Source organism: Sorex fumeus, unplaced genomic scaffold (genome assembly GCF_029834395.1).
Source record: "Sorex fumeus unplaced genomic scaffold, SorFum_2.1 ptg000086l, whole genome shotgun sequence".
In the NCBI taxonomy this organism is placed as follows: Eukaryota; Metazoa; Chordata; class Mammalia; order Eulipotyphla; family Soricidae; genus Sorex; species Sorex fumeus.
Window position 1 is genome coordinate 38,210,003 of NW_026606143.1, and position 24,744 is coordinate 38,234,746.

Consider the following 24,744-nt stretch of genomic DNA (forward strand, 5'->3'; position numbering starts at 1 on the left):
GTGCTGAGAGGTAGAAATTAGCACTTGCAGGAGTCGCTGGTGCCATTTGGGGAGGCAGGCACCGAGTCAGGTGTTCCGAGCTCTTGGACCCAGGACCCAAGATGGGCGGGGAGGAGGAGGGAGCGGTGGGATCAAACTAGAAACTGTTCCTGCGATGCCCCCAACCTAAGCTCTGCACCGCCCCAGTAAATAACGGCAGGCTGGGGCCAAGGAGGCAGACTCGGGTCCATCCCCGAGCCCCGCCAGGAGTGACTCCTGCGTGCAGGGCCCGGAGTCAGCCCTGAGCATCTCTGGGTGTGGCCCCCAAATACCAGGGAAGATGCAGGGGGCCTGGGGAGGGCTGGAAGGGGCAGGGTGCGAGCAGGCGTCAGCGTGCGGGGGATGCTCGAGGACCGATCGCCCCAGTCCAGCCCAGCTCCGGGAGGCGGGGCCCGCCTCTGTCTTTCCCACGGGCCACCCCGAGGGCGGAACCCGCCGCCACTCAGCCCCGCCCGCCACGCAGCGCGGCCGGACGTGACGTCACTCCTGGAACATCCGGCCCCGCCGGCCCCGCCGGAAGCTGCGCAGCCCGTCGCTCGGCAACAGAGCACGCCCCTCCCCGCGCGGGACCCCCGGGCCGCGGCCACGAGGTGACTAAAGGGGTGCGGGGGGCGCAGCCCGGGGCCGGCCGTGGGGGTTTAGGGGCGAGGGGGGTTCTCGGCGATCGTGTGGGAGGGGCCCGATGCCCTCGTCCTGGGGGGCGACTTCCCGGATCCCTGTACGGCGGGTTCGAACCCGATCCCGGTAGGCGCGGCCGCGCGGCGGGTTCGAACCCAGCCGTCTGGGCCTGGGTTGGCTCAGGACGCCGTGGGGTCTTGTTGGCGCCCCCCGGCAGCCTCGTGTTTACATCAGCGCGTCCCTTCTTTCCCTGGGCCCCGGGAGGAGGCGGGGGGGCGGGGGTGACGCGGGTGGAACTTGGCCGACGGCGCGTACACGCGCGCCTGCTTCTGCGCAGGCGCGACGTCGGTGTCCGCTTTGGCGGTGAAACCGATCGGTGGAGTTGAACCTGCATGCCAAAACTGCCTTGGAGCAGTGCGTTCCGCAGCCCCGATCAGGGGTTGCCCACCCCTTTCCTCCCCCGACGTGCTGGGGTGAACTTCACAGTGCTTTCCCCACGCCAGGCCCAGTCGTCGGCCGTGCCCGCCACTCTTAACTACTCCAGGCCGTAGTACCCTGAAGAGTTGAACAGGAGCACTCGCTGGCCTTCTGGCTGGGAGTTTGGGGAGAACCCTTGAATGGGGGCGGGGGGTCGTGGCAGGACAGATGGCACAGCAGCTAGGGTGCTTGCCTTGGCTCACGGGGGACCCGGGTTCGACCAAGGCACCCCAGAGGATTCCCCGACCCTGCCAGGAGTGATACCCAGACTGCAGAACCAGGAGTAAGCCCTGAGCATTGTCGGGTGTGGTCCGAAACGAAAATTTAAAAAGTCGTTTCACACGCAGCAGAGCCCAAGGGGCTGAGTAGGCCTTGCGCATGCGCGTATGGAGGCCTGGGTTTCATTCATCCCCACACTTATTGGTTCCCATGCTTGGTTCTCCACTCTTCTGGGGAGAGTGGACACTGAGCTAAAAGTCACCTCCAACAGCACCGAATACGGTTTCTTCTAGAAGTTTGTCAGAGTCAAATCCCCTTTGGGGGGTGTTGCACAGAAACCCTGGTTTGTTTGTTTTGTTTTGTTTTTAGATTTTTATTAGTGAAACACCATGAGGAACAGTTGTAGATTTACAAACTTTTGTGCTTGGGTTTCATTTATACAATGATCGAGGACCCATCCCTCCACCAGTGCCCATTCTCCACCACCATGGATCCCAGTATCCCTCCCACTCCACCTCCGTCCCCCCCATCTCACCCTGCCTCTGTGGCAGGACATTCCCTTTTGTTCTCTCTCTCCTTTTGTGCGCTGTGGTTTGCAAAAGAGGCATTGAGTGGCAATCATGTTTGGTCTAGAGTCTACTCTCAGCACGCATCTCCAAATAAAGTATTTATTTGGAGATAAACACATTATTTGGTCCTCCCTTCTCTATCTGAGCTGCGTTTTCCCCCAGGGTGTGCGGCTGACCTCCAAACCATGGAGTAAACCTCCTGGTACTTAAAACCTGGTACTCTGCTATTCTTGGGTGCTAGTCTTCTATTTTGAGAAACCCTGTCTTGAAAGGTGGCTAGTAATGGGCTGGGTGCGAGGGAAAGCGGGCCCGCTGAGAAAGACACGGTTTTACTGATGCTGAAGGTGTATGATGTTTAGGATCCAACGGTGGACGACTGGCGGTGGGGGAGGGGGGAGTACGGAGCACTGTTGGAGGCCATGGGGTTGGGGAGACTAGGCGACATGAGCTCTGTCAGTGCTAAGTCCCATCCAGAAACAGCGAAAAGGGGTTTAACTCATCTTCATCAAGCGTCGGAGGCCCAGGAAAGATCTTTGTAAACATAGGGTGTATTTCTGTATCCAGTTCTCGGAAAGCCCCAGAACTTTGTAGCCGCGGTTTGAATTCCTTGCTACCCCACAAGTTTAGGGTGGTAAACTGAGTAAGCACCAGTTGCCAGGAAACAGCAGGCAGTATCCAAGGGCAAGAAACAGGCACTGTGGTTTTTCATGCTGAAAGGAAAAATAGGAAACTTCAAAGAAATGGGTCACAGATTTCCCTGCATCTGTAGAATTGATGAGATGACCAGATGATGAGGGCGGGCTAAATTCGGAAAGGAGACTAACATGGACCTCACATGTGTGTTACAGAAGTCAAACTCCTGAAGCCTACTGGTCTGAGCCACTTTCCACAAGTGGCAGATGGGGTGCCCGGGGTGAAGTGGGGGCTCACGTCCAAAGCTTGCACAGTGCTCGGGAGCCACATCCGGCCCTGGACCTGATACACTCCTAATTTGCATTTCCGGCCCTTTCCAGCTCTTCCTGTATTGCTCCACTAGGTTCTGCTGCATGGGCGTTTGTGCTTGGCGGGAGAGGGACTTCATCTCTTTCCTGCTTTGAACTCTATGACTGTCTTCTTTCCCCGCCCTCCACCCCTGAACCCTATTATTTTATAGCCTTCCCCGGGAGCCCAGTTTCCAGCTCTCCCATGGCCTGTTGTTGAGTCAGAGGGAAACTTTGTTTTGGGGTGGCCTCATATTTCACTTCTGATTCCGGCCCTGGTCACATGGGGATTTGGTGAACTTGGGAATAAATGTATTCACAAATCCCTAGGCCTTGCTGACAAAGCAAACAATGCCCAGCTGTGGGTGGAATGTTATTTCTATTTAAGAAAGAAGAATTGTTAGCTCCAGCCTTTGTGTCTCCTCCCTGCCGTCTCCTCCCTGCTGTGCCTTCTTTTGTGATATTCTTATTGCAACTTCCAAAGAGTGAATTGGACTTGGGGTTGCTGGGGGGGGGGGTGACTACAAAAGAATTGTAAGTGATTTTTCACCTCCCTTGTTCATTGGTTTTAAGGCTGGCTCTTACAGACAGTGGTACAGGCTTTCTGAACCCCCGCCCCCACCCCCAAGTATTGATGGGGGCCTGTTTCTGGATGAAAGGTGCATTGGGGGGTCCAGTAGACAGCTCCATGGGCTGAGCACATGCTTTGCATGAGGGAGGTGAGAATTTGAGCCTCAGCACCACAACAGGCCCTGAGTACCAGTGGGAGTTTCTCCTGAGCACTGTACTCTGACTGGTCCTGGAGCCGTGCCAGGTGTGGGCCCCAGACCAAAAACAAAGAGACATTTTAATATATGGATCTTGGATGATTTGTCATCCAGAGGGGATGAAGGCCCCTCACCCTCGAGCCCTCTTGGGGATGCAAGATAGTAGGCAGGAACCACCCAAAGCCACAGGAGGGCGCCCTTGAGTGCCAAATGAACCCATCAGCCTCATTGGAAGTGAGGGAAGAAGCAGCTCTCCTAAACCTCATCTGGTGGCTTACCCTGGTTGCAAAAGTGTGTCCTTTGTGTGCAGTCCTGGAAACCTTTGCTGATAGGTTATTCTTGTATCTGGAGAGATTCGACTGACTGTCACGCGTCTCCATCGTTTATGCAGCTTGCTCTCCAGCAGACCCCTTTCTTTCTGCAGTGAAACAAGTAGTAAGGCCACACACAGCTGCCCCCCTCCCCCAAATTAGCTGGCCCCCAGAACCAAATGGCGGGAAGCCTTGTCTGAGTGTTTGCACTCTGGCCCGCACACTCTCATTTCAGAATCGACTTCCGGTGGGTTTCTCAGCAGAAGGCAAAGCTGGTGACTTCCTGGGCCTCTGCCTCCCAGGACCCCAGACTAAGGGAGGCAAGAGGGTTCCGTACTGTCTGGAAGGGAACGTGTGGTTCTATCCTGTCTGGCTGCCGTGAGGCTGCCTAGATCGTGTCTTTTATAAGTCTCCAAGTAGGACATACGATGCCATCACCTTAAAACAAAGCCTCATTCCTTATTTGTGGGATTGTTTACCCGCTTGATGGAAACAGGCCCATTTCATGCACTGAGATCCACAAAGCTCTTGTGTGTCGCTCTTCATGTATATTTATGCATTGGAATAGGCATCTTCCGGGATAAACGAGTCATTGAAGAGTGACTGCATATGGGTAAGTGTATGGCTCAGAGACACTGTCTTTTGCCTGCGGGCCTTGGCGGTCCACTGAATGACATCAACGCTGTTTTTTTCCTTCCTTTCCCGGGTGGTTGAGGACGGACAATGAATCCGCTCTCTGTCCTCGCCGGGGTTCAGCTGGGGCTGGACTGTTAGGCCTTTGTGCTCCCTGGGAGAACCGCCCGCTTGGTAGTGCTGTGGCTGCGGGCCTGCCTGCCATTGCCAACCTCTTTTCTTTCAGCTCCTCTCTCCCAGGAGAAAAGGAGCAGCGCTGGCCCCCCGAGAGGCCCGTCAAAGAGCAGGAGATGCTCACAGGGCGGTGAGGGGTGGAAAGGAAAGACCAGGCCACCGGAAGAGCGTCTCCGTCTGCTCGAACGATGCTGGCTTTTCTTGGGTATGGTAGCGGGGTCCGGAAATGGAACCTTGATGCCACCAGTGATTGCCATTGTGACGTCCCAGGTCGTTCAGCTGGCTGTGTGGCAAGTGTCATCAGCTTCTCGAAGCAAGTCAGGCCCGTTTTTTTAGAGAGCCAAGTGATGCCCGTTGGCCAGAAAGGGGGTGTCACCTCTTCTGCCAGGGGTGAGACACTCAGAACCCTGCTTGCTGCTTGAGTGCATTGGCATCTAGCAGACTCCGTGCCCTCCTCGAGAGAATGTTCCATAGGATTTTGTTTGCAGCACCGTGTCTAATTGTTTTTGAGCAATGAATTATTACTTCGTAATTCATTCTCCTGAACTGTTTCTAATCAAATTGTCTACGTGACTTTCAGAATCTTAGAAATAACTTATAGTGTGAAAGGGTTTGGTACAACAGGTCTTAGAACCAAGGAAGGGAAAATAATACAGCTGAGAGTGCAATGAGCATGAAACTCCTATAACCTCCAGACTCTAAACTCACTGGAGAATGGCAGTAGATATGGTTCTGATGATCTGGGTTGTCCAGATGCTGCTGCCTGCATTGAATCACCTCCAGGCCAGAGATGCTCTTCTCTCCTCATTAACATAAATACGCCTTTCCTTCCTGGCTTTGGTCTCTTGGTGCCTTGGCTGACTGATTCATTCTGCAGGACTTAAGGCTTTTACCTTGCACACCAGCCAGTTTCATCCGCTGCTCCCCATATGGTCCATTAGGCACCACCAGGAGGGATCCCTGAGCACAGAGCCAGGAGTAAGCCCAGCCAGGTATGATCCCACAATATAGCCGTGGGCCGGAATGGCTCCAGGTCTCAATGCTGCCCTTGACTTCCTTTTTCTTTTTTTTGGCTTGTTGGGTCACACCTGGCATTGCTCAGGGGTTACTCCTGGCTCTGTACTCAGGAATCACTCCTGGCGAGGCTCAGGGGACCATATGGGATGCCAGGGATCGAACTCACGTCAGCCACATGCAAGGTGAAAGCCCAACCTGCTGTACTATATGGCTCTGGCCCGCCCTTGACTTTCTTGAGTTACTTCAGCTTAGGGGAAGGAGGTTGGTGTCTGGCTTCTCTCTTGCCAAAGTGCTCCACTAATAGTACAGGTGATCTCTGAGGCCACAGAAACTGATAGCACTTCTTGCATATTATTTGTTGGATTAAAAGCATGAATAAGTAATCTGCCCCTTTGAGCCTAGAACAGGGGAAGGCTTCTGGACGCCACTTGGAATTCAAATAGTTTTCTGCTTTATCGCACCTTCCCCAACTTCTGTCGCATGAAATAGAACCTCAGAACCCTTCTCATGAATATTCAGGCCGTTGGGAATACTCCTTTGGAAGCCAGGCTGCCAGTTACACACAAGCACATCTTCCCAATGCCCTCAGCTGTGTCCAATGCTGTTCGTGTGTCTTTACCTGTTTGAGACTGTCACACTTTCCCAGTGTGGGGACAAGTGATGCTTTCAATGATCTGGTTCTATGAAATCTGGTTCTTTGATTCGTGAGCCTTCGATATCTGGATTCAGAACTTTCATTTTCCAGGGCTGAAGCTCCAGTACAGCTTGTAGGGCACTTGCCTGCAAGCAGCTGACCGGTGTTTAATCCCTGGCACCCCGAGCTTTGCCAAGAGTCATCCCTGAGCACAGAGCCAGGAGTAAGCCCTGAGCACCACCCGGAGGGGCGCCAAACCCCAAAATACATAATTGTATTTCATAGTAAAGAGTACAGGGGTTAAGCTTATTTGTATAAAAATGCAACAGGGAGGGGCAGGAGTGGTAGTCCAGCGGGTAGGGTGCTTGTCCTGCACATGGTCGACCTAGGTTCGATTCCCCAGCACCCCATATGGTTCCCAAAAACCTTTTGGGAGTGATCCCTGAGTGCCAAGCCAGGAGTAAGCCAGGAGCACCACTGGGCGTGGCCCCCAAACTACAAAATGAGCAGTTTTCAATTTCCAGACCCACAGATGTCTCTTAGATTTTTCTTTTTTTTTTTCTTTTTTGGTTTCATTTATTTTTGTTTCATAGCCACTTTGTTTCACCCACTTGTGCTCAGGGGTAACTCCTGGCTCTGCACTCAGGAACTACTCCTGGGGGTGCTCAGGGAAACACATTGGGATGCTGGGGATGGAACCTGGGTGGGCCACATGCAAGACAAGTGCCCTCCCGCTATCCTTTCGCTCCAGGCCTGGCTCCTCGGCTTTCTTACTTTACAGGCTACTTGGTAATCGCGGGAGCAGGTTTGATTAAGATGCACATGGAATTGACATTTTATCAGGATGTGCGACCAGTTCTTGACTGTTCCAACTTCAGAGATAGAAATCTGAAACCTGGCTGGAGGGAATTCACCGCCGAAATTTGTACCGATTTCTACTCTCATCGCGTCTGTGTCACTTGAACTTCTCCGGGTCATTAGTCCCTTAATTATATTGACTTTTAATATTTCTTCAGTAGCCTCGAAAGCAGTTAACGGGTGTTTTCAAGTAATTGCTCGTGTTTTCAACCTTTAAATTATAGTCAAAAAGTAATGTGAATTTAGTTTACACTTATATTTTCAGTGCAGTTGTTAGTTATTTTTCCGTTGTTTTTTCAGTTTACGTTCACTACACTTGGCTTACTTTAACTAATGTCTCCGGTGTTCCTGAATGTCGAGCAGCCAAAGGGGAGCTCAGATAGAAAAGGGAGCACCAATAAAGGGTGTTGGGAGGATCCTCCCAGCATGGGAGAAGCATGCTGAAAGTAGACTATAAACCAAACATGATTGCCACCCAATGCCTCTTTTGCAAACCACAACACCCAAAAGAAGAGAGAGAGAACAAAAGGGAATGCCCTGCCACAGAGGCAGGGTGGGGTGGGGGGGATGGGGGGTGAGAGGGATACTGGGACCTGTGGTGGTAGGAAATGGGCACTGGTGGAGGGATGGGTATTTGATCATTGTATAATTGAAACCCAAGCACAAAAATTTGTAAGTCTACAACTGTACCTCATGGTGTTTCACTAAAAAAAATTTTTTAAAAAGTGTGGGCTGTTTTGAGCAGGAATGATAGGTCAAGCGGGTAGGATGCGTGCCTTGTACATGGCCGACCTGAGTTTAATGATCTCTTGCACCCTACATGGTCCCCCAAGCCCCACCAGGAGTGACCCCTGAGCACCACTAGGTGTGGCCCACCCCCAAATAAAGGGGGGGGGGAGAAATGTTGGCCATTTCTACTAGATTTACAGATGGCCATTGCCACCCTCTTGGAGATCCCGGATGTAAAGACTTACCTTATTGTAAAAGAATGTGAATAGCGGACCGGAACGATTCTACAGTGGGCAGGGCGTTTGCCTCACACACGGCCAACCTAGGTTAGATCCCTGCCATCCCATAAGGTCCCCTGAATACCGCCAAAAGTAATTCCTGAGCACAGAGCCAGGAGAACCCCTGAGCATTGCTGGGTGTGACCCATAAAACCAAACACAGTGAATAGTCCTCCTGAGGCTAAATCTTAGAAGTAATAAATTGAACATCTCGGTGTTCACCATTAACCATAGCAAAATATCTGCTGGATATTACAAAGTAAGTCAAGTTTACTTCTTAAGGCTTGGGGATTTTAAAACTCTATCCTATAATTAAGTGCAGTAGGAAAGCTAGGACGCCATGGGTATCTGATTTCCAAACTTTCCGAACTGAAGTAGCCATTGGCTCAGTCTCACGGTGAGTTAGTGCTCTTGCTTCAGATGGTGAAATTCTTATGCATTTCAGGATACAGTTAACTTTTCTTTAAGTGCATCCTAGTGTCAGCTGGTTTGTTTTTTTGTTTTGTTTTGTTTTGTTTTTTGCTCTGAACCCCTGAACAGGAAAAAAATACTCTTCCAGCCGAGAGAGCTCAGTAAGCTGGAGCACATGCTTTGCATTCTCAAGGCCTGGCATGGTCCTCTGAGAACCACCGGGAGTGATCCCTGAGCACTGCCAGATGGGGCCCCAAAACTTGGGAAAGAAAATGCTTGACTGTTTTAAATCCGTGGTAGAAGGTAGATGTAGATTTAAGCCTGGGCTGTAGGTGTTGTTTCCTGCTGTCTCTCTCTGAACATGACAGGAGGCACGCAGGAGGAAGGAGTCCCAGCAGTCCACCAAGACTACGCACGGCAGCCCCCTCCTGCCAAGGTGCAGTGGTCCGGCCCAGAGGGCTCCCATCTCTGTTGGGCTGGTTGCTGTGCAAAGCCTGGCCTGAAGAGGGCGCACTGCTTAAGGCGCAGGGCACAGCCAGGCTGGAGAGAACCGTTTCCGAAACCAACCTTCCTTCCTTCCTTCCTTCCTTCCTTCCTTCCTTCCTTCCTTCCTTTCTTTCTTTCTCTCTTTCTTTCTTTCTTTTTTCTTTTTGGGTCACACCCAGCAATGTGCAGGGTTTACTCCTGGCTCTGCACTCAGGGATTACTCCTGGGGGTGCTCAGGGGACCATATGGGATACTGGGGATCGAACCTGGGTCAGCCACGTGCAAGGCAAACGCCCTACCTGCTCTACCTACCTCCAGCCCCTCGAAGCCTCTTTCTTAGGCAAGACCCAATTCAAGTGGGTTGGCAGCATCTATTCTCTTGCGTTCAAATCTCCAAGAAACCAGGCTTAACTAGGCAGGGGGGAAGGGTTTCGTTTTCCTAAGTAATGCTTACAGCGCTGTGTTATTCATTTAGACTAACTCCACACTATGTGCACGTGTCTTCCTATGCACTTTCCTTTTCCCATCAGGAAGCAAGTCCTTGAAATGGGAACTCCAGGCCCTTTGAGCCACTGTCTAGCCCCAAGGGCACCCCTGCCTTTGTGAGCGCCCCTCCCACTGCCAGGGTCAGGCCGCACAGCACCATGGGGCATGGTAGGAGGAAGGGAAAGGCTCTGGTTGTCTGCATGTGCCCCCCCCCCTCCCGTGCTCACCAAATGTCTCTCCTGTTGCTTCTGTGCTAGTGCCCCGGCATTTGGACATTCGCCATCAAAGATGTCGGCAAAGGTAAGCCTTTTCTTTTCCATGTCAGAGAAAAACGGGTCATGTTAGTCTGACGGTTCTCATTCCGAGCTGGAGCAGACCAAAACAACACATCCGCCAGCAGAAAGCAGAAGCAACTTTGGGTGCCTCGGGAGGCCTCCTTTGTCACAGGCCCTGAGATGCCGCCCTCAGCCGACAGGTAGTGGGGGGGCCAGGCGAGGGGGGAGCGTCTTTCTAACTTGGAGCCTCTCATTTGACCGTAGCAGAAGGAGAGGGCGCAGCATGTAGTCGCGGCAGCTGACCTGTCGCTGCAGCTTCTAGCAAACGGTGGTCGGGTGTCCCTTCCTATGCCACTCGGAGCTGGGCCATCTCCCTGGCCTCCAGAGCAGGGTGCCTGTTGTACCTCCAGCCTTGGCGCTGCCCCTAGCCTTCTTCCTAGAGGGTTTGCCAGCTCTCCGGGCAAGCACCTGGGCCAGTTGATTCCACACTGCAGATTCCTCTCGCAGTCCCCTCCAGCTCCCTTCATTTTGCAGGCCAGGTCGGAGGCCCCCAGCAGGAAGTGGGCTTCTCACCCCGCCTATGAACGGTACTGGAAGCATTACCATCAGGCTATGACGTGGATGCGAAGCCACCAGCTCGCCTACAGGAAGGCCCTGGAGGTTTACTACAGTGCCCTCTGGTACTCGGCCGCTGAAGCTCAGGCCCACACGTCTGATGCCGAGGACGGGGAACTTCCTCAGCACCGCGGCCACCCCGTGGAGGACTGGGACTCCCAGCACAGCTCCTCCCCACCCAGACGCAAGGTGCGGTCCCGGCCACAACGCAAAACCCAGCTGTCGGCATCATCGCCATCGTCATCACCATCATCGTCCTCATCATCAGTGTGGGTGTCCTCGTCATCTGACTCTGAAGGGGTGGAATGCGATGTCAGCAACATGGAAATCACCCAGGAGCTCCGTGACTACTTTGCACAGACTGAGAAGCACCAGGAGGAGCGGAGTAAGTACACCCTGCGGCCTCCCCTCTCTGCCCTGTCTCTTTCCGACTCCTGCTGTGGGCACGCACGAGTCCAGGCCATACCCAAACTGAGGAAACCCATACTGGCACAGCCGGCCTTGTTTACCCTACAAGACCTGGTTTTGTTTCAATTGCTACAGACAGGTCCGATGGACTATTTGTTGATTGTCAGCTGTTCCAACAAGCCTTTTTACAAATGACAGTTGTACGCTGTCAGAGGGTGATGGATCTGGGTTGTAGTTAGCAGTCAACCCAAGCTTTGTGTGGCTTTAAATCCTGAGCCTCTTCCTTTAGCACCAAGGTAGGGACGAGGTTTTGTTATCAAAGTTGGTAGATCCTGGGGTCAGAATGATAGTCCAGCAGACTAGGGCGCTGGCCTGCCATGCAGACAACCCAGGTTCGATCCCCGACATCCCACATGCTCCCTCCAGCCCACCAGGAGTGATTCCTGAGCAGAGAGCCAGGCGGAAGCCCTGAGCACTGCCAGGTGTGACCCCCAAATCAAAAACAAACTTGCTGGATGGATCCTGAAACTGCTGCTCCCAACTCAGTGTGTCAAACCAGGGTGCATCTTCAACTACGCCACTCCCTTCCAGGGAGAAGCGGCCTGGACTAGACACCCCTAAACAGTGGCCACACACGAGGCTCAGCCCGCACCCACAGCAGCCTCTGTCCTGGGGTTGGAGAATTGGGGTGACGGTCATCCCATGAGAAAGCAGGAAAATTGACCTTTTGTCTTTTTTTTTCCTTTTCCTTTGGCTTGTTTTTGGGGGGACTCGCCTGACTGTACTCAGAACTTACTCCTGGCTGTCCATATGGGGGCCCCTCCTATCAGGACAGCCCATAGGGGGCACCCCGGATCAAACCCTGCCCTACTCTCTTGGCTCCTCTTTTATTCCTTACTTGTTACGAAGATCTCAGATTGCTTTTAGTTCACCAAAGTCTTGACATTTGATGTGTTTCTTACAAGTATACAAATGTTTTTCTCTATTATAACCACAGGGTTTGGGGTGGGGTTGGTTTTGGGTTTGGTTTGGTTTTGGGCTCATACCCTGTAGTGCCCAGGGTATGTTGCTCATTATATTCCTGGTGGGCTCTGTGGGCCATAAGGGGTGCCAGTGGTCAAACTTAGGTTGGCCACATGCAAGACTATTTCCCTACCCACTATACTATCCAACCCCTCTATTCTAATCAGTGGCCAGGATTAGCATTTCTTTTAATTGAGATCTAATTACATATTTTACCTAGAATTTTTACTAAACAGAAACATAGGTGAGTGGCAATGGGCAGGTTTTGTTTTCATCTTCAGTTATCTAAATTTTCCTCCAGTGGATGTCAGGAATTGGTCAATCAACTTTTTAACCTGAGATTCTTAGGTAAACTTTCCACCCTGTTGTTTTCTTATCCTTTTTTGACTAATCTGCTGACTTTAATCATATTAGACAGTATCTCTAAGGAATTGTTCATTTTTATTGGCCTCTATAGAGTGCTATTGATAATGATTTCTCATGCACATAATTCCAACACCCCACCCATCACCAGTGTACCCACCTCCCTCTCCCAAGGACCCCAACACTCCTTCCTCTCAAGCCCCTGCCCCTGCAACTCAGTTGTATGACTCAGTTCTCCCATTATGTTCCCTTTGTCACTCCCTGACTGTGTACCTTTAAGTCCCACAGATAAGAGAGCATCCTGTATCTACCTGACTGCACTCATTATATTCTCTCAATCCATCCATATTGCTGCATAGTGCATGATTTTGTGCTTTCTCAGAGCTGCATAGTATTCCATTGTGTATATACACCACAACTTCTTGATCCATTCATCCATAGTTGGGCATTTAGATGGTTTCTGTATCTAGACTATTGTACTAAATGTGCCAGTGAACATAGGTGTACCTAGATCCCTTTGAATGAATGTTCCATTGTTTTGGGAATAGATGCCAAAAAGTGGTATCACTGGGTCGTAAACTAGTTCTATTTGGGTTTTTTCCCATAGTTCGCTATATTGTCCAAGAAATTATATTTAAAACAGTGCCTTCTATTACATATAGCATAATTTCTTTTTGTTTTAAATTTTTACAGTAGTTTAGGCAACATGGTTACAATGACATCGACATTCATGGTTTTGATATACAAAATCACTGCACCTACATGCCCAAGACCCTCTACCATTGACACTTCTAGTCCACTTCTTCCTCCCCGCCAGAAGACCTTTCCTTGATCTGTATAGAAAGAAATGTTTCCCTTTTTACCTAAAGCATACAGAATAACTATCATCTAATTAAAAAGTTGAACCCAAGTGAGAGAAATTTGCTGACAGCAAGTCCTGACAGCATTTGCTCCAAACAATATTCCAGCTTTGCGAAAGGGAAACTCCCACAGCATTTGGTCTGTGGTCCTAGCAGGAAGTAGGAGAAGATGCTTTTCCTGTTCAGAAGAGTGACTCTTTTAGTCACAGAGTGGTTCACAGCGATAGAAGTTATAATTATGGATGAGGCCATTTGGAGTTGCCAGCTAATTCCAAATAAACCTGACATAGTTATTCAAGAAAAGCTTGCTAGGAATGAGGGAGAAGTAAAATAATGAAATACGGTATTCCTGTACAAGGGAAAAAATCAAAGTAATTGAATTTGGGCTATAAATGAGCAGTGCCTCTATTCCTGCCTCTTGCCTCACTCAGGTCAAATTCTACCCAAAGGATTAATAGGGCTGGAGAGATAGTCTGGCGGGTAGGGTGCTTACCTTGCATGCTGTCAGCCCAGGTTGATTCTGAGCACGACATATGGTCCCCAGAGGCCCCTTAGTACTGCCAAGGTGGCCTTCATGGACCACGGGCACAGCACCACATCCTCTAACTCTCACATTGAACAGCTGACCCCACTGGCCAAGAATCAGCGGGCGGAGCCCCCAAACCGCCCGAGCACCACTTGGGACATGCAAAATTGCTGTGAATATTGGCATCACCTGATGATGTCACAGGGCATCATTTCATAGAGGCCCCCCTCCCCCACTCTTCAAAGCCCCAGTGGTAGCATCACTAATGACAGATGGTAGTCAGTTGTGAAGCTTGTGGTTGTGAAGACCGCGTTTGCTATTATTCCTTAGGGGAAATGTTTACAGTTTGATTAGAAAGAGGCTTTGTGTTTCGTTCAAATAGCTGTCCACGGAATTTGCCGGGTTCTATTCCCAATACTTCAACGGAAGACATCCCTCCCTTCCCCCCAAAAAATGAACAGGGTCACTATTATCCAAGGCTTAACCCAGATATTTATAGCCTCTGTTTGGGGAGTCGCTGTTGGGTCAAAATGTGGACAGGTTCCCCAATAGCTTAAGCCCAGATGGGAATAGAAACCAAATCAGCTTTAACATGATGCCTAGAAGAGCTGTCCACAGTGAGGCCCATGGTTATTTCAGCTGCTGTGTCATGGAGAGAGACAGCCAGCCAGATGTCATAGGAGGGCTCCCGGGGAAGTCATAGGGAAAGGAGGCACTCTGGACTTGGAAGGATGGTGGCCAATGGGGTAATGCTGTGCTACTCTCTGTGGGGCCCGGTATATTGCTACACTGGAGGGGAGACATCGGCTTGGTGCAGTTGAGTCCACCCAAGTGGACAGTTTGGAGTTTGGGTTTCAGCGTGCACCTCTGGTTGGCCTGAGCCGCCTCTGCTGCTGGGGCCAGTTCTGCCCCATGTGTTTGCCGCAGATGCTGTGCGAGGTGGACAAGCCATCCATGAGAAGACATGGCCAGAGAGCAGGGGGAGAGCTTTGGGCACATGGCCACGCTGCCCACGGCCTTCAGGGTTCACGACACTCTTATCACTGTGCCAGGCCTTGGGTTGAGTTTGGAAGGCGTGCCAGAAACCGTGCTAGTTATGCCGGTGGTGCCTGCATTCCTGCGGGTCCAGGCATTCCCGAGGCCCGCCCCAGAGAACCAGGGGGTCGGAGGGAAACCCATTGGGACACTCATGGCCTCATCCTCCAAGCTGGCCTGCATGGGGTTTCTGGGGTGTGGGTACCCTAGCATCACTTCCCATGATGCTTTTCTCTCCAGGGGCTCTCCCGCCGACCCTTGAAACTGTCACCACCTCCATCAGGTGTTTCCCATATTGGCTGAGGATGGCCCAGGCAGAGACCTTGGGAGGCTCGAGCCTCAGTTTCAAGATCCTCTTCTCTTCTCTTTTCTCTTCTCTTCTCTTCTCTTCTCTTCTCTTCTCTTCTCTTCTCTTCTCTTCTCTTCTCTTCTCTTCTCTTCTCTTTTAATTTTTTGAGATTCTCTCGTTTACAAAGCTATTAACGGTTTCTCACAATCCCAACACCACCCCAGTCATCATTTTCCTTTAACAGCATCTGCAAGAGGCAGCTCTTTACAAAAGTGCAGCAGGGCCTTTAGGCAGCTTGGGCAGTCACGCCCCGAGCACCTGCTCTGTGTCAGCCAGCTGTCCTCAGGGTGAGTAAAGGTAACAGTGGCCCTCCCGAGAGTGAGACACTCTTCCGCCCTCACACCCATTTCTCAGGTCCCCAGGACCCTCGCAAACTTCCTGCAAGGCAGGGAGCTGGGGGAAAAGGGCCAGGCCTCACGTTCCTTGAGACAGCCCGGGCGGGAAGAAGGCACCTTGCCACCCTGAGGGAGAGCAGCACTCCTGTGGGCAGAGCCTTCGCCTTCGAGGCCCCACATGGTGTTTGTTTTATCCTTCCTATACCTGGCAGCTCAACTTGCTCAGAAGAGAAGCAGAAAGAAGCAGCATTAGAACCCTGTCAGATGACAAGCCAGAGCAAGATGCAAAACTCAAAAGGTGCAGTTCTCATTCCCATGTTCCTGAAAACAGCTCACCCCATGCTCCGCTTTAGAGAGGAACTTAAGCATTTGTGAAGGCGCGCGGTCTATGGGTAAGGCCGCCTAGTCCCGGAGAGTTGGGCAAGAAGGCCTGTGCTCCGGGAAGCCCAGCTTTCTGGGTGAGAGCCCCGTAAGCGCTCGGCTATCCCAGCATGGGCCGCTGCCCTCCCGATCAGACAAGTGGCCAAGGCAGGTAGGTGGCACAGGAAGCCTTCTGGCCCTGGTGAATGTGGGAATGCCACAGCTGCGAAAAAATTACTCCTGGGGGCATAGAATGTGCCCTCCCAGAAGACAGAACAGACGGCGTCCTGCTATTTCATTCTTGCTGCCCAGACCGAACATGAGAGATGCTTCTTGCTTTCTCATTCTTTTCCTGTTAGCCCAATATCCTGGCTCAGTTCTGCATTTCACGGTGAGTCAGTTGTACGCTTTCCAAAGACGAGATAGCAGTTATATTAGATTTTGTTTGACAGCCATTTGGCTTGGCTGTATATTACTGCCTTCCGTAATAAATCACAGAGCCGACAGAGATGAGCACGTCCACGTGGCCAGGCAGAATCCTTGCAGTCTCCCCCCAGGGTTATTTTATTCATCTATGAATTTATTTTGATTTTTTGGGTCACACCCGGTGATGCTCAGGGGTTACTCCTGGCAGTGCTCAAGGGACCCTATGGGTTGCCAAGGATGGAAATGCATAACCCACTCTAGCTCCAGCTCCTCTACCCCGGGGTAGAAAACTCCTTTCTTCAGACTCTGCAGTGCTCTGGTCTCTGAAGAGCGGGAGTTTGGCTGTTCTGTCAGTATCTGCCCATTCATACTCATTCATTCACCATTGTGTCTCTGTCCATACATGAACTTTCCTTTTGATACTTGGTTTTCAGTACGAATAATTCATAGCATCCTCTGGGTTCCCTATGGCCATCTTCCCTCCCCTCTGGTAGCTTTTCTCTTGGTCACAGTAGCAACTACAGATGTGCATCTTGGACTGTCCTCAGATGCCTTAGAAAGCCTCTCCCTCACACTATTGTCCAGCCCTCTGCCTTTCCCTGCCTGCCCCCGGCGTGTCCCACATGTGCGCAGGCACCGTTGGTCACCAGTGTCTTTCCTCATACTGGCACTCACTCATTTCCATATTATATCGGGGTTCCCCGCCCCACCCACCCCCACTGCCCTTTGATGGTGAGATGGGCTCCTTCTCGCCACACGTGACTCGCGGGAAAGGTTTGTACATCTCTGCTGGCTGGGGGCGGCATTTTGAACAGACTGAGTTCAGTCGGTCCTTCCCAGCAGGGCACTCGGTGGGCAGGCGTGGGGAGGAGAGGAGAGGGAGCCACGTGCCTCCTGCATTCAGAGGCTGCATTAGAGAGGCTTGGTGAAATGCATTTGCTTGGGACCTCGGGTTATGCATTCTCGCTGCAGGGGACCAGGCGAGCTTCCTAACGGACTAGACAGCAGCAACATGCACTGGACTCTGTTGGGCTTCTCGGCGAGTCCAGCGCGCCTGAAGGGAAAGCTAGGGGTGAGGGGGTGGCTTCCTGCTGCCCCTCTCACGGCCATGAGGGACGCCAGATCTCAGTAACCCCTGTCTTGCCCACCCGTTTGTCCACAGAGCGGCAGCAGCTGCTGGAGGAGAAGCGCCTGGAAGACTACGTGAACGCTGACCATGACCTGTACCACAATTGGTCTCAGCGCTCAGCAGGGCCACCCGACGACAGGGTGTGGGAGCGGCGCCTGGATGACATGCAGCGCCTCTACGGGGACAGCGCCACCAAGATCCAGGCCATGGAGGCGGCCATGCAATTGAGCTTTGACAAGCATTGCGACCGCAAGCGGCCCAAGTACTGGCCGGTCATCCCGCTCAAGTTCTGAGTGCCGCCCCAGGGGCCCCGCTGTCCCTCCCCTCCCCCACCTCCCCACGTCCCCTCTCCCCACGTCCCCCTCCCCGCACAGAGAATGGCCTGAGAAACGGGACGGGGGCCGCGTGACCTGGATCTGGGGGTAAGGGTGCTGTTCTGCTCACTCACAGGTCAGCAGGGTGGAGGGCCATTGCCGGCAGAAGGGAATTTTTTCCTCACCTAACACTGCCGTGTCTGCCTCTGTGGGTTTTTATTTTCATTAGCTTAGGGTCCAGGTCATTAAAAGTTTCCGAGCTCCCTGCCTGTCTCTGCCCATCGTTATTCACCCCGCTGAACTGCCCCGCTGCAGACACAGGTCAGCCTCTCGCACCCGAACTCAGCGCGCCCCCAACAGCCAAGCCTGCTGCCAGCAGGCCAGGGAGGCCAGTATGTAGTGCTTGCCCTCCCAAGGGCCCCCGGGTTAAAGATGCCCTGCTTTGTGGCCACGCATAACTTCAGCCACAGATAAAGGATGTGTTTCAATAAAACGTTCTTCACTGGAACAGGCCAAGGGTCAGCTCGGGCCTCTCCGCAGACGCTTAGCAGTGTCTATGATGCTCTGAAATCCCTTGTCGGACATCATTGTTCCCTGCTATCGCTCCAGAGCTAGGGTGTAACAAAACTGAGAGCCAGGAACACCCAGTTCCACCTCCCCCTCCAGCGGCTCACCTGTGTGTCTCTGTTCTAGAAAAGGTAGAATGAAGCGCAGACTCTGCATCACAAACATGATTTTGATAAGCAAATACATTTTTTGAGAATGAAAATCTGAAAGTGGACGGAATGTCCATTTATAAAAACCAGCTTCCTTTTCAATAAGTGATCGCAGTGCTTTGCCAAGGCCAGCGTGGTGACCCCCCCAAGATTAGCACATCCATCAAAGGTGGCTGCAGAGGCTTGGCGTTGACAGGCCCCGCCAACACCAGCTCTGCGGCTCAGCCCCGAGACAAACACATTACTTTCATCAGCCCCAGGTGCTTATTTTCCCAAGCTTTCATCTTATTACTGGAGCTGCAATTTGTGCTTGGGTATTGGAGACCAAAATCAGAATTAACTTCCCCCGGGGTGACACATGACATGACTAAAATTGCAAATCTTGACGATTTCTCTTTTCTTATTCTAAACTCATACGCCTAAATAGAAAATAGAGGCAATTCAGACACAAATACAAAACCCAAAGCCTCTCATTGTGGCAGGTTCTGAAGCGATTTGAAAGGGAAACGTTTCTCTTTACAAAGGACTCTCTTGCCTTCCCCAGAGAGACCACCTAGTTGGTCCCCAGTGCTGGCTTTGTGACCATGAGTGAGTCACTCTTCTCGGGGCTCGCTGTGTCCCAGAATATCCAAAAAAGGTAAGTGATGGCTGAAGGTAGCAGAGAATTCGGTGCTAAGAAAACTGCAAATAAGATGCTTCAGGGAATTGAGAGAAAAGAACCTGGAGCAGTTCTGGTGAAGCTGCATTTGGGCTAAATAGTCTTCAAATAAATAGCTTTGGCAACATGGAGAGAGCATAGCTAAGCACCCCAGGGCCAGAAGAGCAAGAGGCAGGAAGCACAGCTGTGCATGGCACACAGACTGGCAGTTCTTTTGCCAGACTCCTGCTGTTCTTCAGCCTGGCTGCACGTTAGGGTCACTAGGATCCCATCCCTGCCCTGTGCAGTGAAAATTTCTGGCAGTGGAGTCCCAAGATTTTGCTATTTTTATTAGTGTATTTTCACTTCGGGCACACCTGAACATGCTCAGTTCCTCTTCCTGCCTCTGATTTCAGGGATCACTCCGGACAGTACTCAGAGAACCTCGTGCAGCCCCAGGGATGGAGCCAGAGATAGAACGGGGGCTGGCCATGGTGGGGGGGGGGCAAGCACCTTAACCCTTGTGGTACCTCTCCGGCCCTCACACTGGCTATTTTTTAACCGTTTTTTTTTTTAATTGAATCACCATGAGATAGAGCACTGCAAAGCTGTTCATGATCAGGTTTCAGTCATACAATGTTCCAACACCCATACCTCCACCAGTGTAATTTCCCAGCACCAATGTCCCCAGTTTTCCACCCCTTCAAACCACCCCCGCACCCATGGCTGCCTCTAGCAGGCACCTCTCTTTCTCCCTCTTGCTCTCATTTTAGGCATTATGGTTTGCAATACAGATGCAGAAAAATTACCCCAAGTGTGTGGAGGGTGGAGGACAGTTAAGAGAAAGGTCCATTTGACAATATTAGTTGTAAACGATGGACAAGAACAGTTTTTTTGGGGGGGTCACACCCAGCAATGCACAGGAGTTACTCCTGGCTCATGCACTCAGGAACTACTCCTGGTGGTGCTCGGGGAACCATATGGGATGCTGGGAATCGAACCTGGGTTGGTCATGTGCAAGGCAAACACCCTAACCATTTTACTATCGCTCCAGCCCCAGCACTGGCTATTTTTATGCAAGTCCAAGTGATCCTAAAGTACAGCCAGAATTGAGTCCACGGTTCCAGATTGGTAGGTGACAAATATGGACTAGTTCTCTTTGAGGTCCAAAACATTTCAGACAACCTCTGGAAGAGCCACCTGGGAGCTTGTGCAGAAAGGGTCCTTAGGTCTCCCCTCACATTGTGATCCAGTCGTCTGGGGTGAGGTGCATGGACCGGCATTTCCTCCAGCTTCCCGAATGCTCCACATGGACTCAAGGACTCCTCACTGGGAAGCATCAAGGTAAGTGATGTGATAGAACAACAGTGTCTGCAAGCAATCTGCCTTCCTAGAACATCTTCTACATACAATTGAGTGAGGCCTTTGAGTGGGAGACAGCAGGGTGGCACGCCTGCATGTGTAATGTTCTACAGCTCCTCTTCACAGCCCGCACCATCTTGCAGGAGGAACGGCTTGATGCCTGGGGCTAAAGTCATGGGTTCATGAAGGGATGGCATCATATAGAGGCCGACTGGGTTCAATTCCTGGCACCCCATAAGGTCCCCGAGCACCGCCTGGAGTAATTCCTGAGTGCAGAGCCAGGAGAAACCCCTGAGCATCGCCAGGCATGACTCCAAAAGAAAAAGACAGTCTCCAGTATTTTCAGTGCTGGACTCTGGATCCTGATACCCCTGTAAGGTATCAGAGGCCTGGCCTGAGTACCGTCATTTTTCAAGCAGGAAAATTAGGATTAGCGGGGCCTGGAGGAAGGAGGTGGATGTGAGGTGTGGGGCAGAAATGGCAGCTCCTTCCAGGTGCAGTGTTCACTCTTCCACTCCTGTTCCCAAGCCACCAGATGCCCCACTGGCATTATGGACTTCTTCCTTCTCCCTGTGGCCACCCGGCCACATGGCTTCTCTGTTCCCCTCTCTAGTGGGGTCCCAACACAAGACCTCAGGGGAGCGAGACCTGCTCCACTGTTATTTTTCACATCGTTTCTCTGCTCTTATCCACGCTCATTTTGTTCCAGCCCCATGGGTCTACTTTTACTGGTTATTGCAACTCAAACAATAGAGCCTGGCAAGCTACCCGTGGCGTATTCAGTATGCAAAAACAGTAACAATAACAGGTCTCATTCCCCTGACCCTGAAAGAGCCTCCAATATGGCAGCATTGGGAAGGATGAGTAAGGAGAGGCTGCTAAAATCTCAGGGATGGGACGAATGGAGACATTACTGGTGCCTGCTTGAGCAAATCGAACAATGGGACGTCAGTGATACAGTGATTGCAACTCAAAAGTGTGGTCCTGGGGCCAGCAGCCTCAAAAAGCCATCAGAAACTTAGTGTCTCAACCAGGGAAACGACTTGGAGCGCTGCTGTGCACGTTCTACATGCAGGAGGCCCATAATGCAATCCCTGGCATCACAGGGTCCCCTGAGCACTGCTGGGAGTGAGCACCAATCCAGCTGTGGCCCCTAGAGCTCTGCCAGGTATGGCCCCCAAACCATAAAAGCAAACAAATGGCAAAAAGCAGTTCGGTATCTCTAAGGGCTAGGTATGTGCCCTCATGTGGTATAGCCCATGCCCCTGGCTTCCGTGCCCAGCATCACCTGGACCCTGAGTACCTTGGCCTGTGACCCAGCACAGCAGAAATAACAAGAACAATACTCAAAAACAAGAAAAGCACTGTCTCAATCCTACCCACCAAACCAGAACCGGAAGCTACTACCCTGCAATGCAAACCCTTCTCGCATTCACTCCTACTTTCCCTCTCCATAAGGCTCCTCATCTGCTTAAGGCCTCCATTGCCTTCATTTCCCCTATAGCATCTCTCACCAGTTGAACAAGGTGGCTTCCGGGCAGTAGATTAAGGTGAGGTCTGCTGGGATCCAGACCACTGCTTTTTACAAGGCCAAGTTTTCAAGGATTTTTGTAAGTGGGCTGGAGTGATAGCACAGCAGTAGGGTGTTTGCCTTGTGCATGGCCGGCCCGGCCGAGCCAGGTTCGATTCCTCCACCCCTCTCAGAGAGCCCAGCAAGCTACTGAGAGTATCTCGTCTGCACGGCAAAGCCTGGCAAGCTCCCCGTGGCGTATTCGATATGCCAAACACAGTAACAACAAGTCTCACAATGAAGACGTTATTGGGCCCGCTCAAGCAAATTGATGAACAATGGGAGGACAGTGCAGACAGTGCAGTGTGCGTGTCCACCTTTCTTTGTTGGTTTGCTGAGGTTTCCAACAACGTTTCTCTGGTTCCAAGTGCACTGAGTTGGGGCAGAGGGTGTGGCTCAGTGGTAGAACATTCGCTTTGCATATGTGAGGCCCTGGGTTCCATCTTTGGCACCGTTGAAAATGCTGAGTTCAGGAACTGCTACTCCAGCTCCCAAGTGAAAAGCCTTAGAATGATAGAGAGCTCAATAGGGGGCGCTCTTGCTTCTCATGCAGGAGTCCTGGGTTCAATCCCCAGCACCACATGGTTCACTGTTGGGTGTGCTCCTCCCTCCCCCGCCAAAAAAAAAAAATGAAAACCTAAAGACTGACAAATAACTCTTCTGGGATACATAACAGAGGATAGGACGTAGACACCACCCCGAGGATCAAGACACAGGCAAATACTAGTAACCCATAGGCAAGCCAAGGGCAGAACCTGTAGAAAATGTGAGGGGAAGGACAAGAGCTATAAATGACAAATGGCTGCCCACTCAGAGCTATAAACTCCTGGGAGTCCCGGTCATGGGGGCAAGGGGAGCCTCAATATTGCAAGACTTCAGGAACTCGACCAGATTCCCACAAGAAATAGTGGTGAAAAACTCCCTCAGATTAACAGCAGGGGAAAGAGGGAAAGGAAGCCTTTGACATTATAAGCTGGAGCCTCAGCTGCTGGGGTGTGATCACAGCCTAGCAAACCGCAGCTGGAAGTGTGAGGGGGTGAGAGGGTCATTCCAATGGCAGAAGCCCCCCAACTTTCAATCTCCTTGCTGTGTTAACTAATCTGCAATTTTGGGGGTTCATTTCCTCATGACTGTCTGCTTCACAGATTCCCTTAGGCTCAGTTCAAATGATCGTTATAGATGTTTAATCTTCTTAATCGAAATGGATTCTCGTAAAGCTAGAGGAATTCTTCAAAACAGTGGGAGCAATAAGAAGCAATGTAGAGAGGCCCAGGATGCTGTCAAAACGGAACTAATTGTAGGACTATTCCAGGCTTCCCACCATCGGCTTGATCACCTGGTTACTAAAAGCCTGCTAATAGCAGTTCCTTTGATCCAGGACATCATGTGCAGCTATGAAGGCAAAATTACACAGCCTACCAAAAGGCATAAAAGAAAAAAATAATTTATAGAGACAAAGCAATCATCAGATCCAGACATGGCAGGGATATTACAATTATCAGACTGAGTAATTGAAAGAACTATAATTAAAATGCTAAGCACTCTAATAGGTAAAATAGGCATGCAGGAACAGACGGACAATGGAAACAGAGGTGCAGAAATCTTTAGAAAACACCAAAAAGAATTTATCAGAAGCACTGCAACAAAACAAAGTTTGTGTTCGATGAGCTTATTAGTAGACAGGACACAGCTGAGGGTTATGAGGGCTAAACTCTGCCTAGAGGCCAGAGCAAATTGAATCCCTCAACATCAGAAAGCAAACAGAATAAAGGTATTCGAGAAAGCTGAAGCAAATATCTGGAGATGGGGAGCGAACTACTGAAGGTGAAATACGCATGTGATGGGAATCCCAGAAGAGAGAAAGGAACAGGAAAAGTATTTGAAACAGGGATGATGGAAATTGTCTGAAGTTTATGACAGACACCCAAGCACAGAGTCGGGAAGCTCAAAGAACTCCAAGCAGGAGAAATTTGCAAAGAAACGATTTTTGGACATGCCATTTTGGACATACAGAAAATCAAAGATAAACAGTTCTGCAAGAATCCAGGGGATAAATGTTTGATATACAGAGTAACAGAGAATGGTACCCACTTCTCGAAGCCCATGCAAGCGAGGAGCAAAAGCAGCAAAATAGCGAAATTTCAGAAAGAGAGAAAAATCCTCAGGTTGGTACTCTGAACCTAAGACTTCCAGCAGGAAGGAGGAAGACTCGAATAGCCCGATGGAGGGAAGGTGATGAAAATAGACCTGCCTTGCCTTGCAAGAGATGCTCACAGAAGTAGTTTGTTGGGGTGAAGGAAAAGAACCAAGGCCTGAAACGCAGCATAAAGCAGAGGTTGCCAACGGAGGAATTGGCAAAGGTAAGGGACTTTTCTTCCCACTCTTGGTCTGCATTTGGCTATTTTCATGCAAGCCTACTGTTCAAAGCAGTGTCAGCATTTATATATTTCTTTTTCGTCCTGAAGAAAATGCTGACACCTTCCATCTTGGGTGCTTTTGTCAAATTCAGACAGGATGTTGACCATTATTGAAACATCTTCTGTACATATCCTTTTTGGAAGTGTTTGCACTTTGTATTGTTAATCAAACACCAACTGCACTTTTCTGCTTGGGTGGCATGTGGTCATTTTTTTAAAAATTTTTATTAGTGAAACACCATGAGGTATAGTTGTAGACTTACAAATGTTTGGTGCTTGGGTTTCAATTATACAATGATCAAATACCCATCCCTCCACCAGTGCCCATTTTCCACCAC

General features: G+C 51.0%; 1 protein-coding gene across 1 annotated transcript; it reads left to right on the forward strand.

The window, feature by feature from the left end:
- The first annotated feature begins 557 nt into the window (after positions 1–557).
- On the forward strand, positions 558–17,941 carry GEMIN8 (gem nuclear organelle associated protein 8). The gene is made up of 4 exons (XM_056131247.1): positions 558–629; positions 9,944–9,986; positions 10,496–10,961; positions 17,424–17,941. The coding sequence occupies exons 2-4, from the start codon at positions 9,975–9,977 to the stop codon at positions 17,681–17,683; spliced, it is 738 nt and encodes a 245-aa protein (XP_055987222.1). The 5' UTR covers positions 558–629; positions 9,944–9,974; the 3' UTR covers positions 17,684–17,941.
- Positions 17,942–24,744: the final 6,803 nt, after the last annotated feature.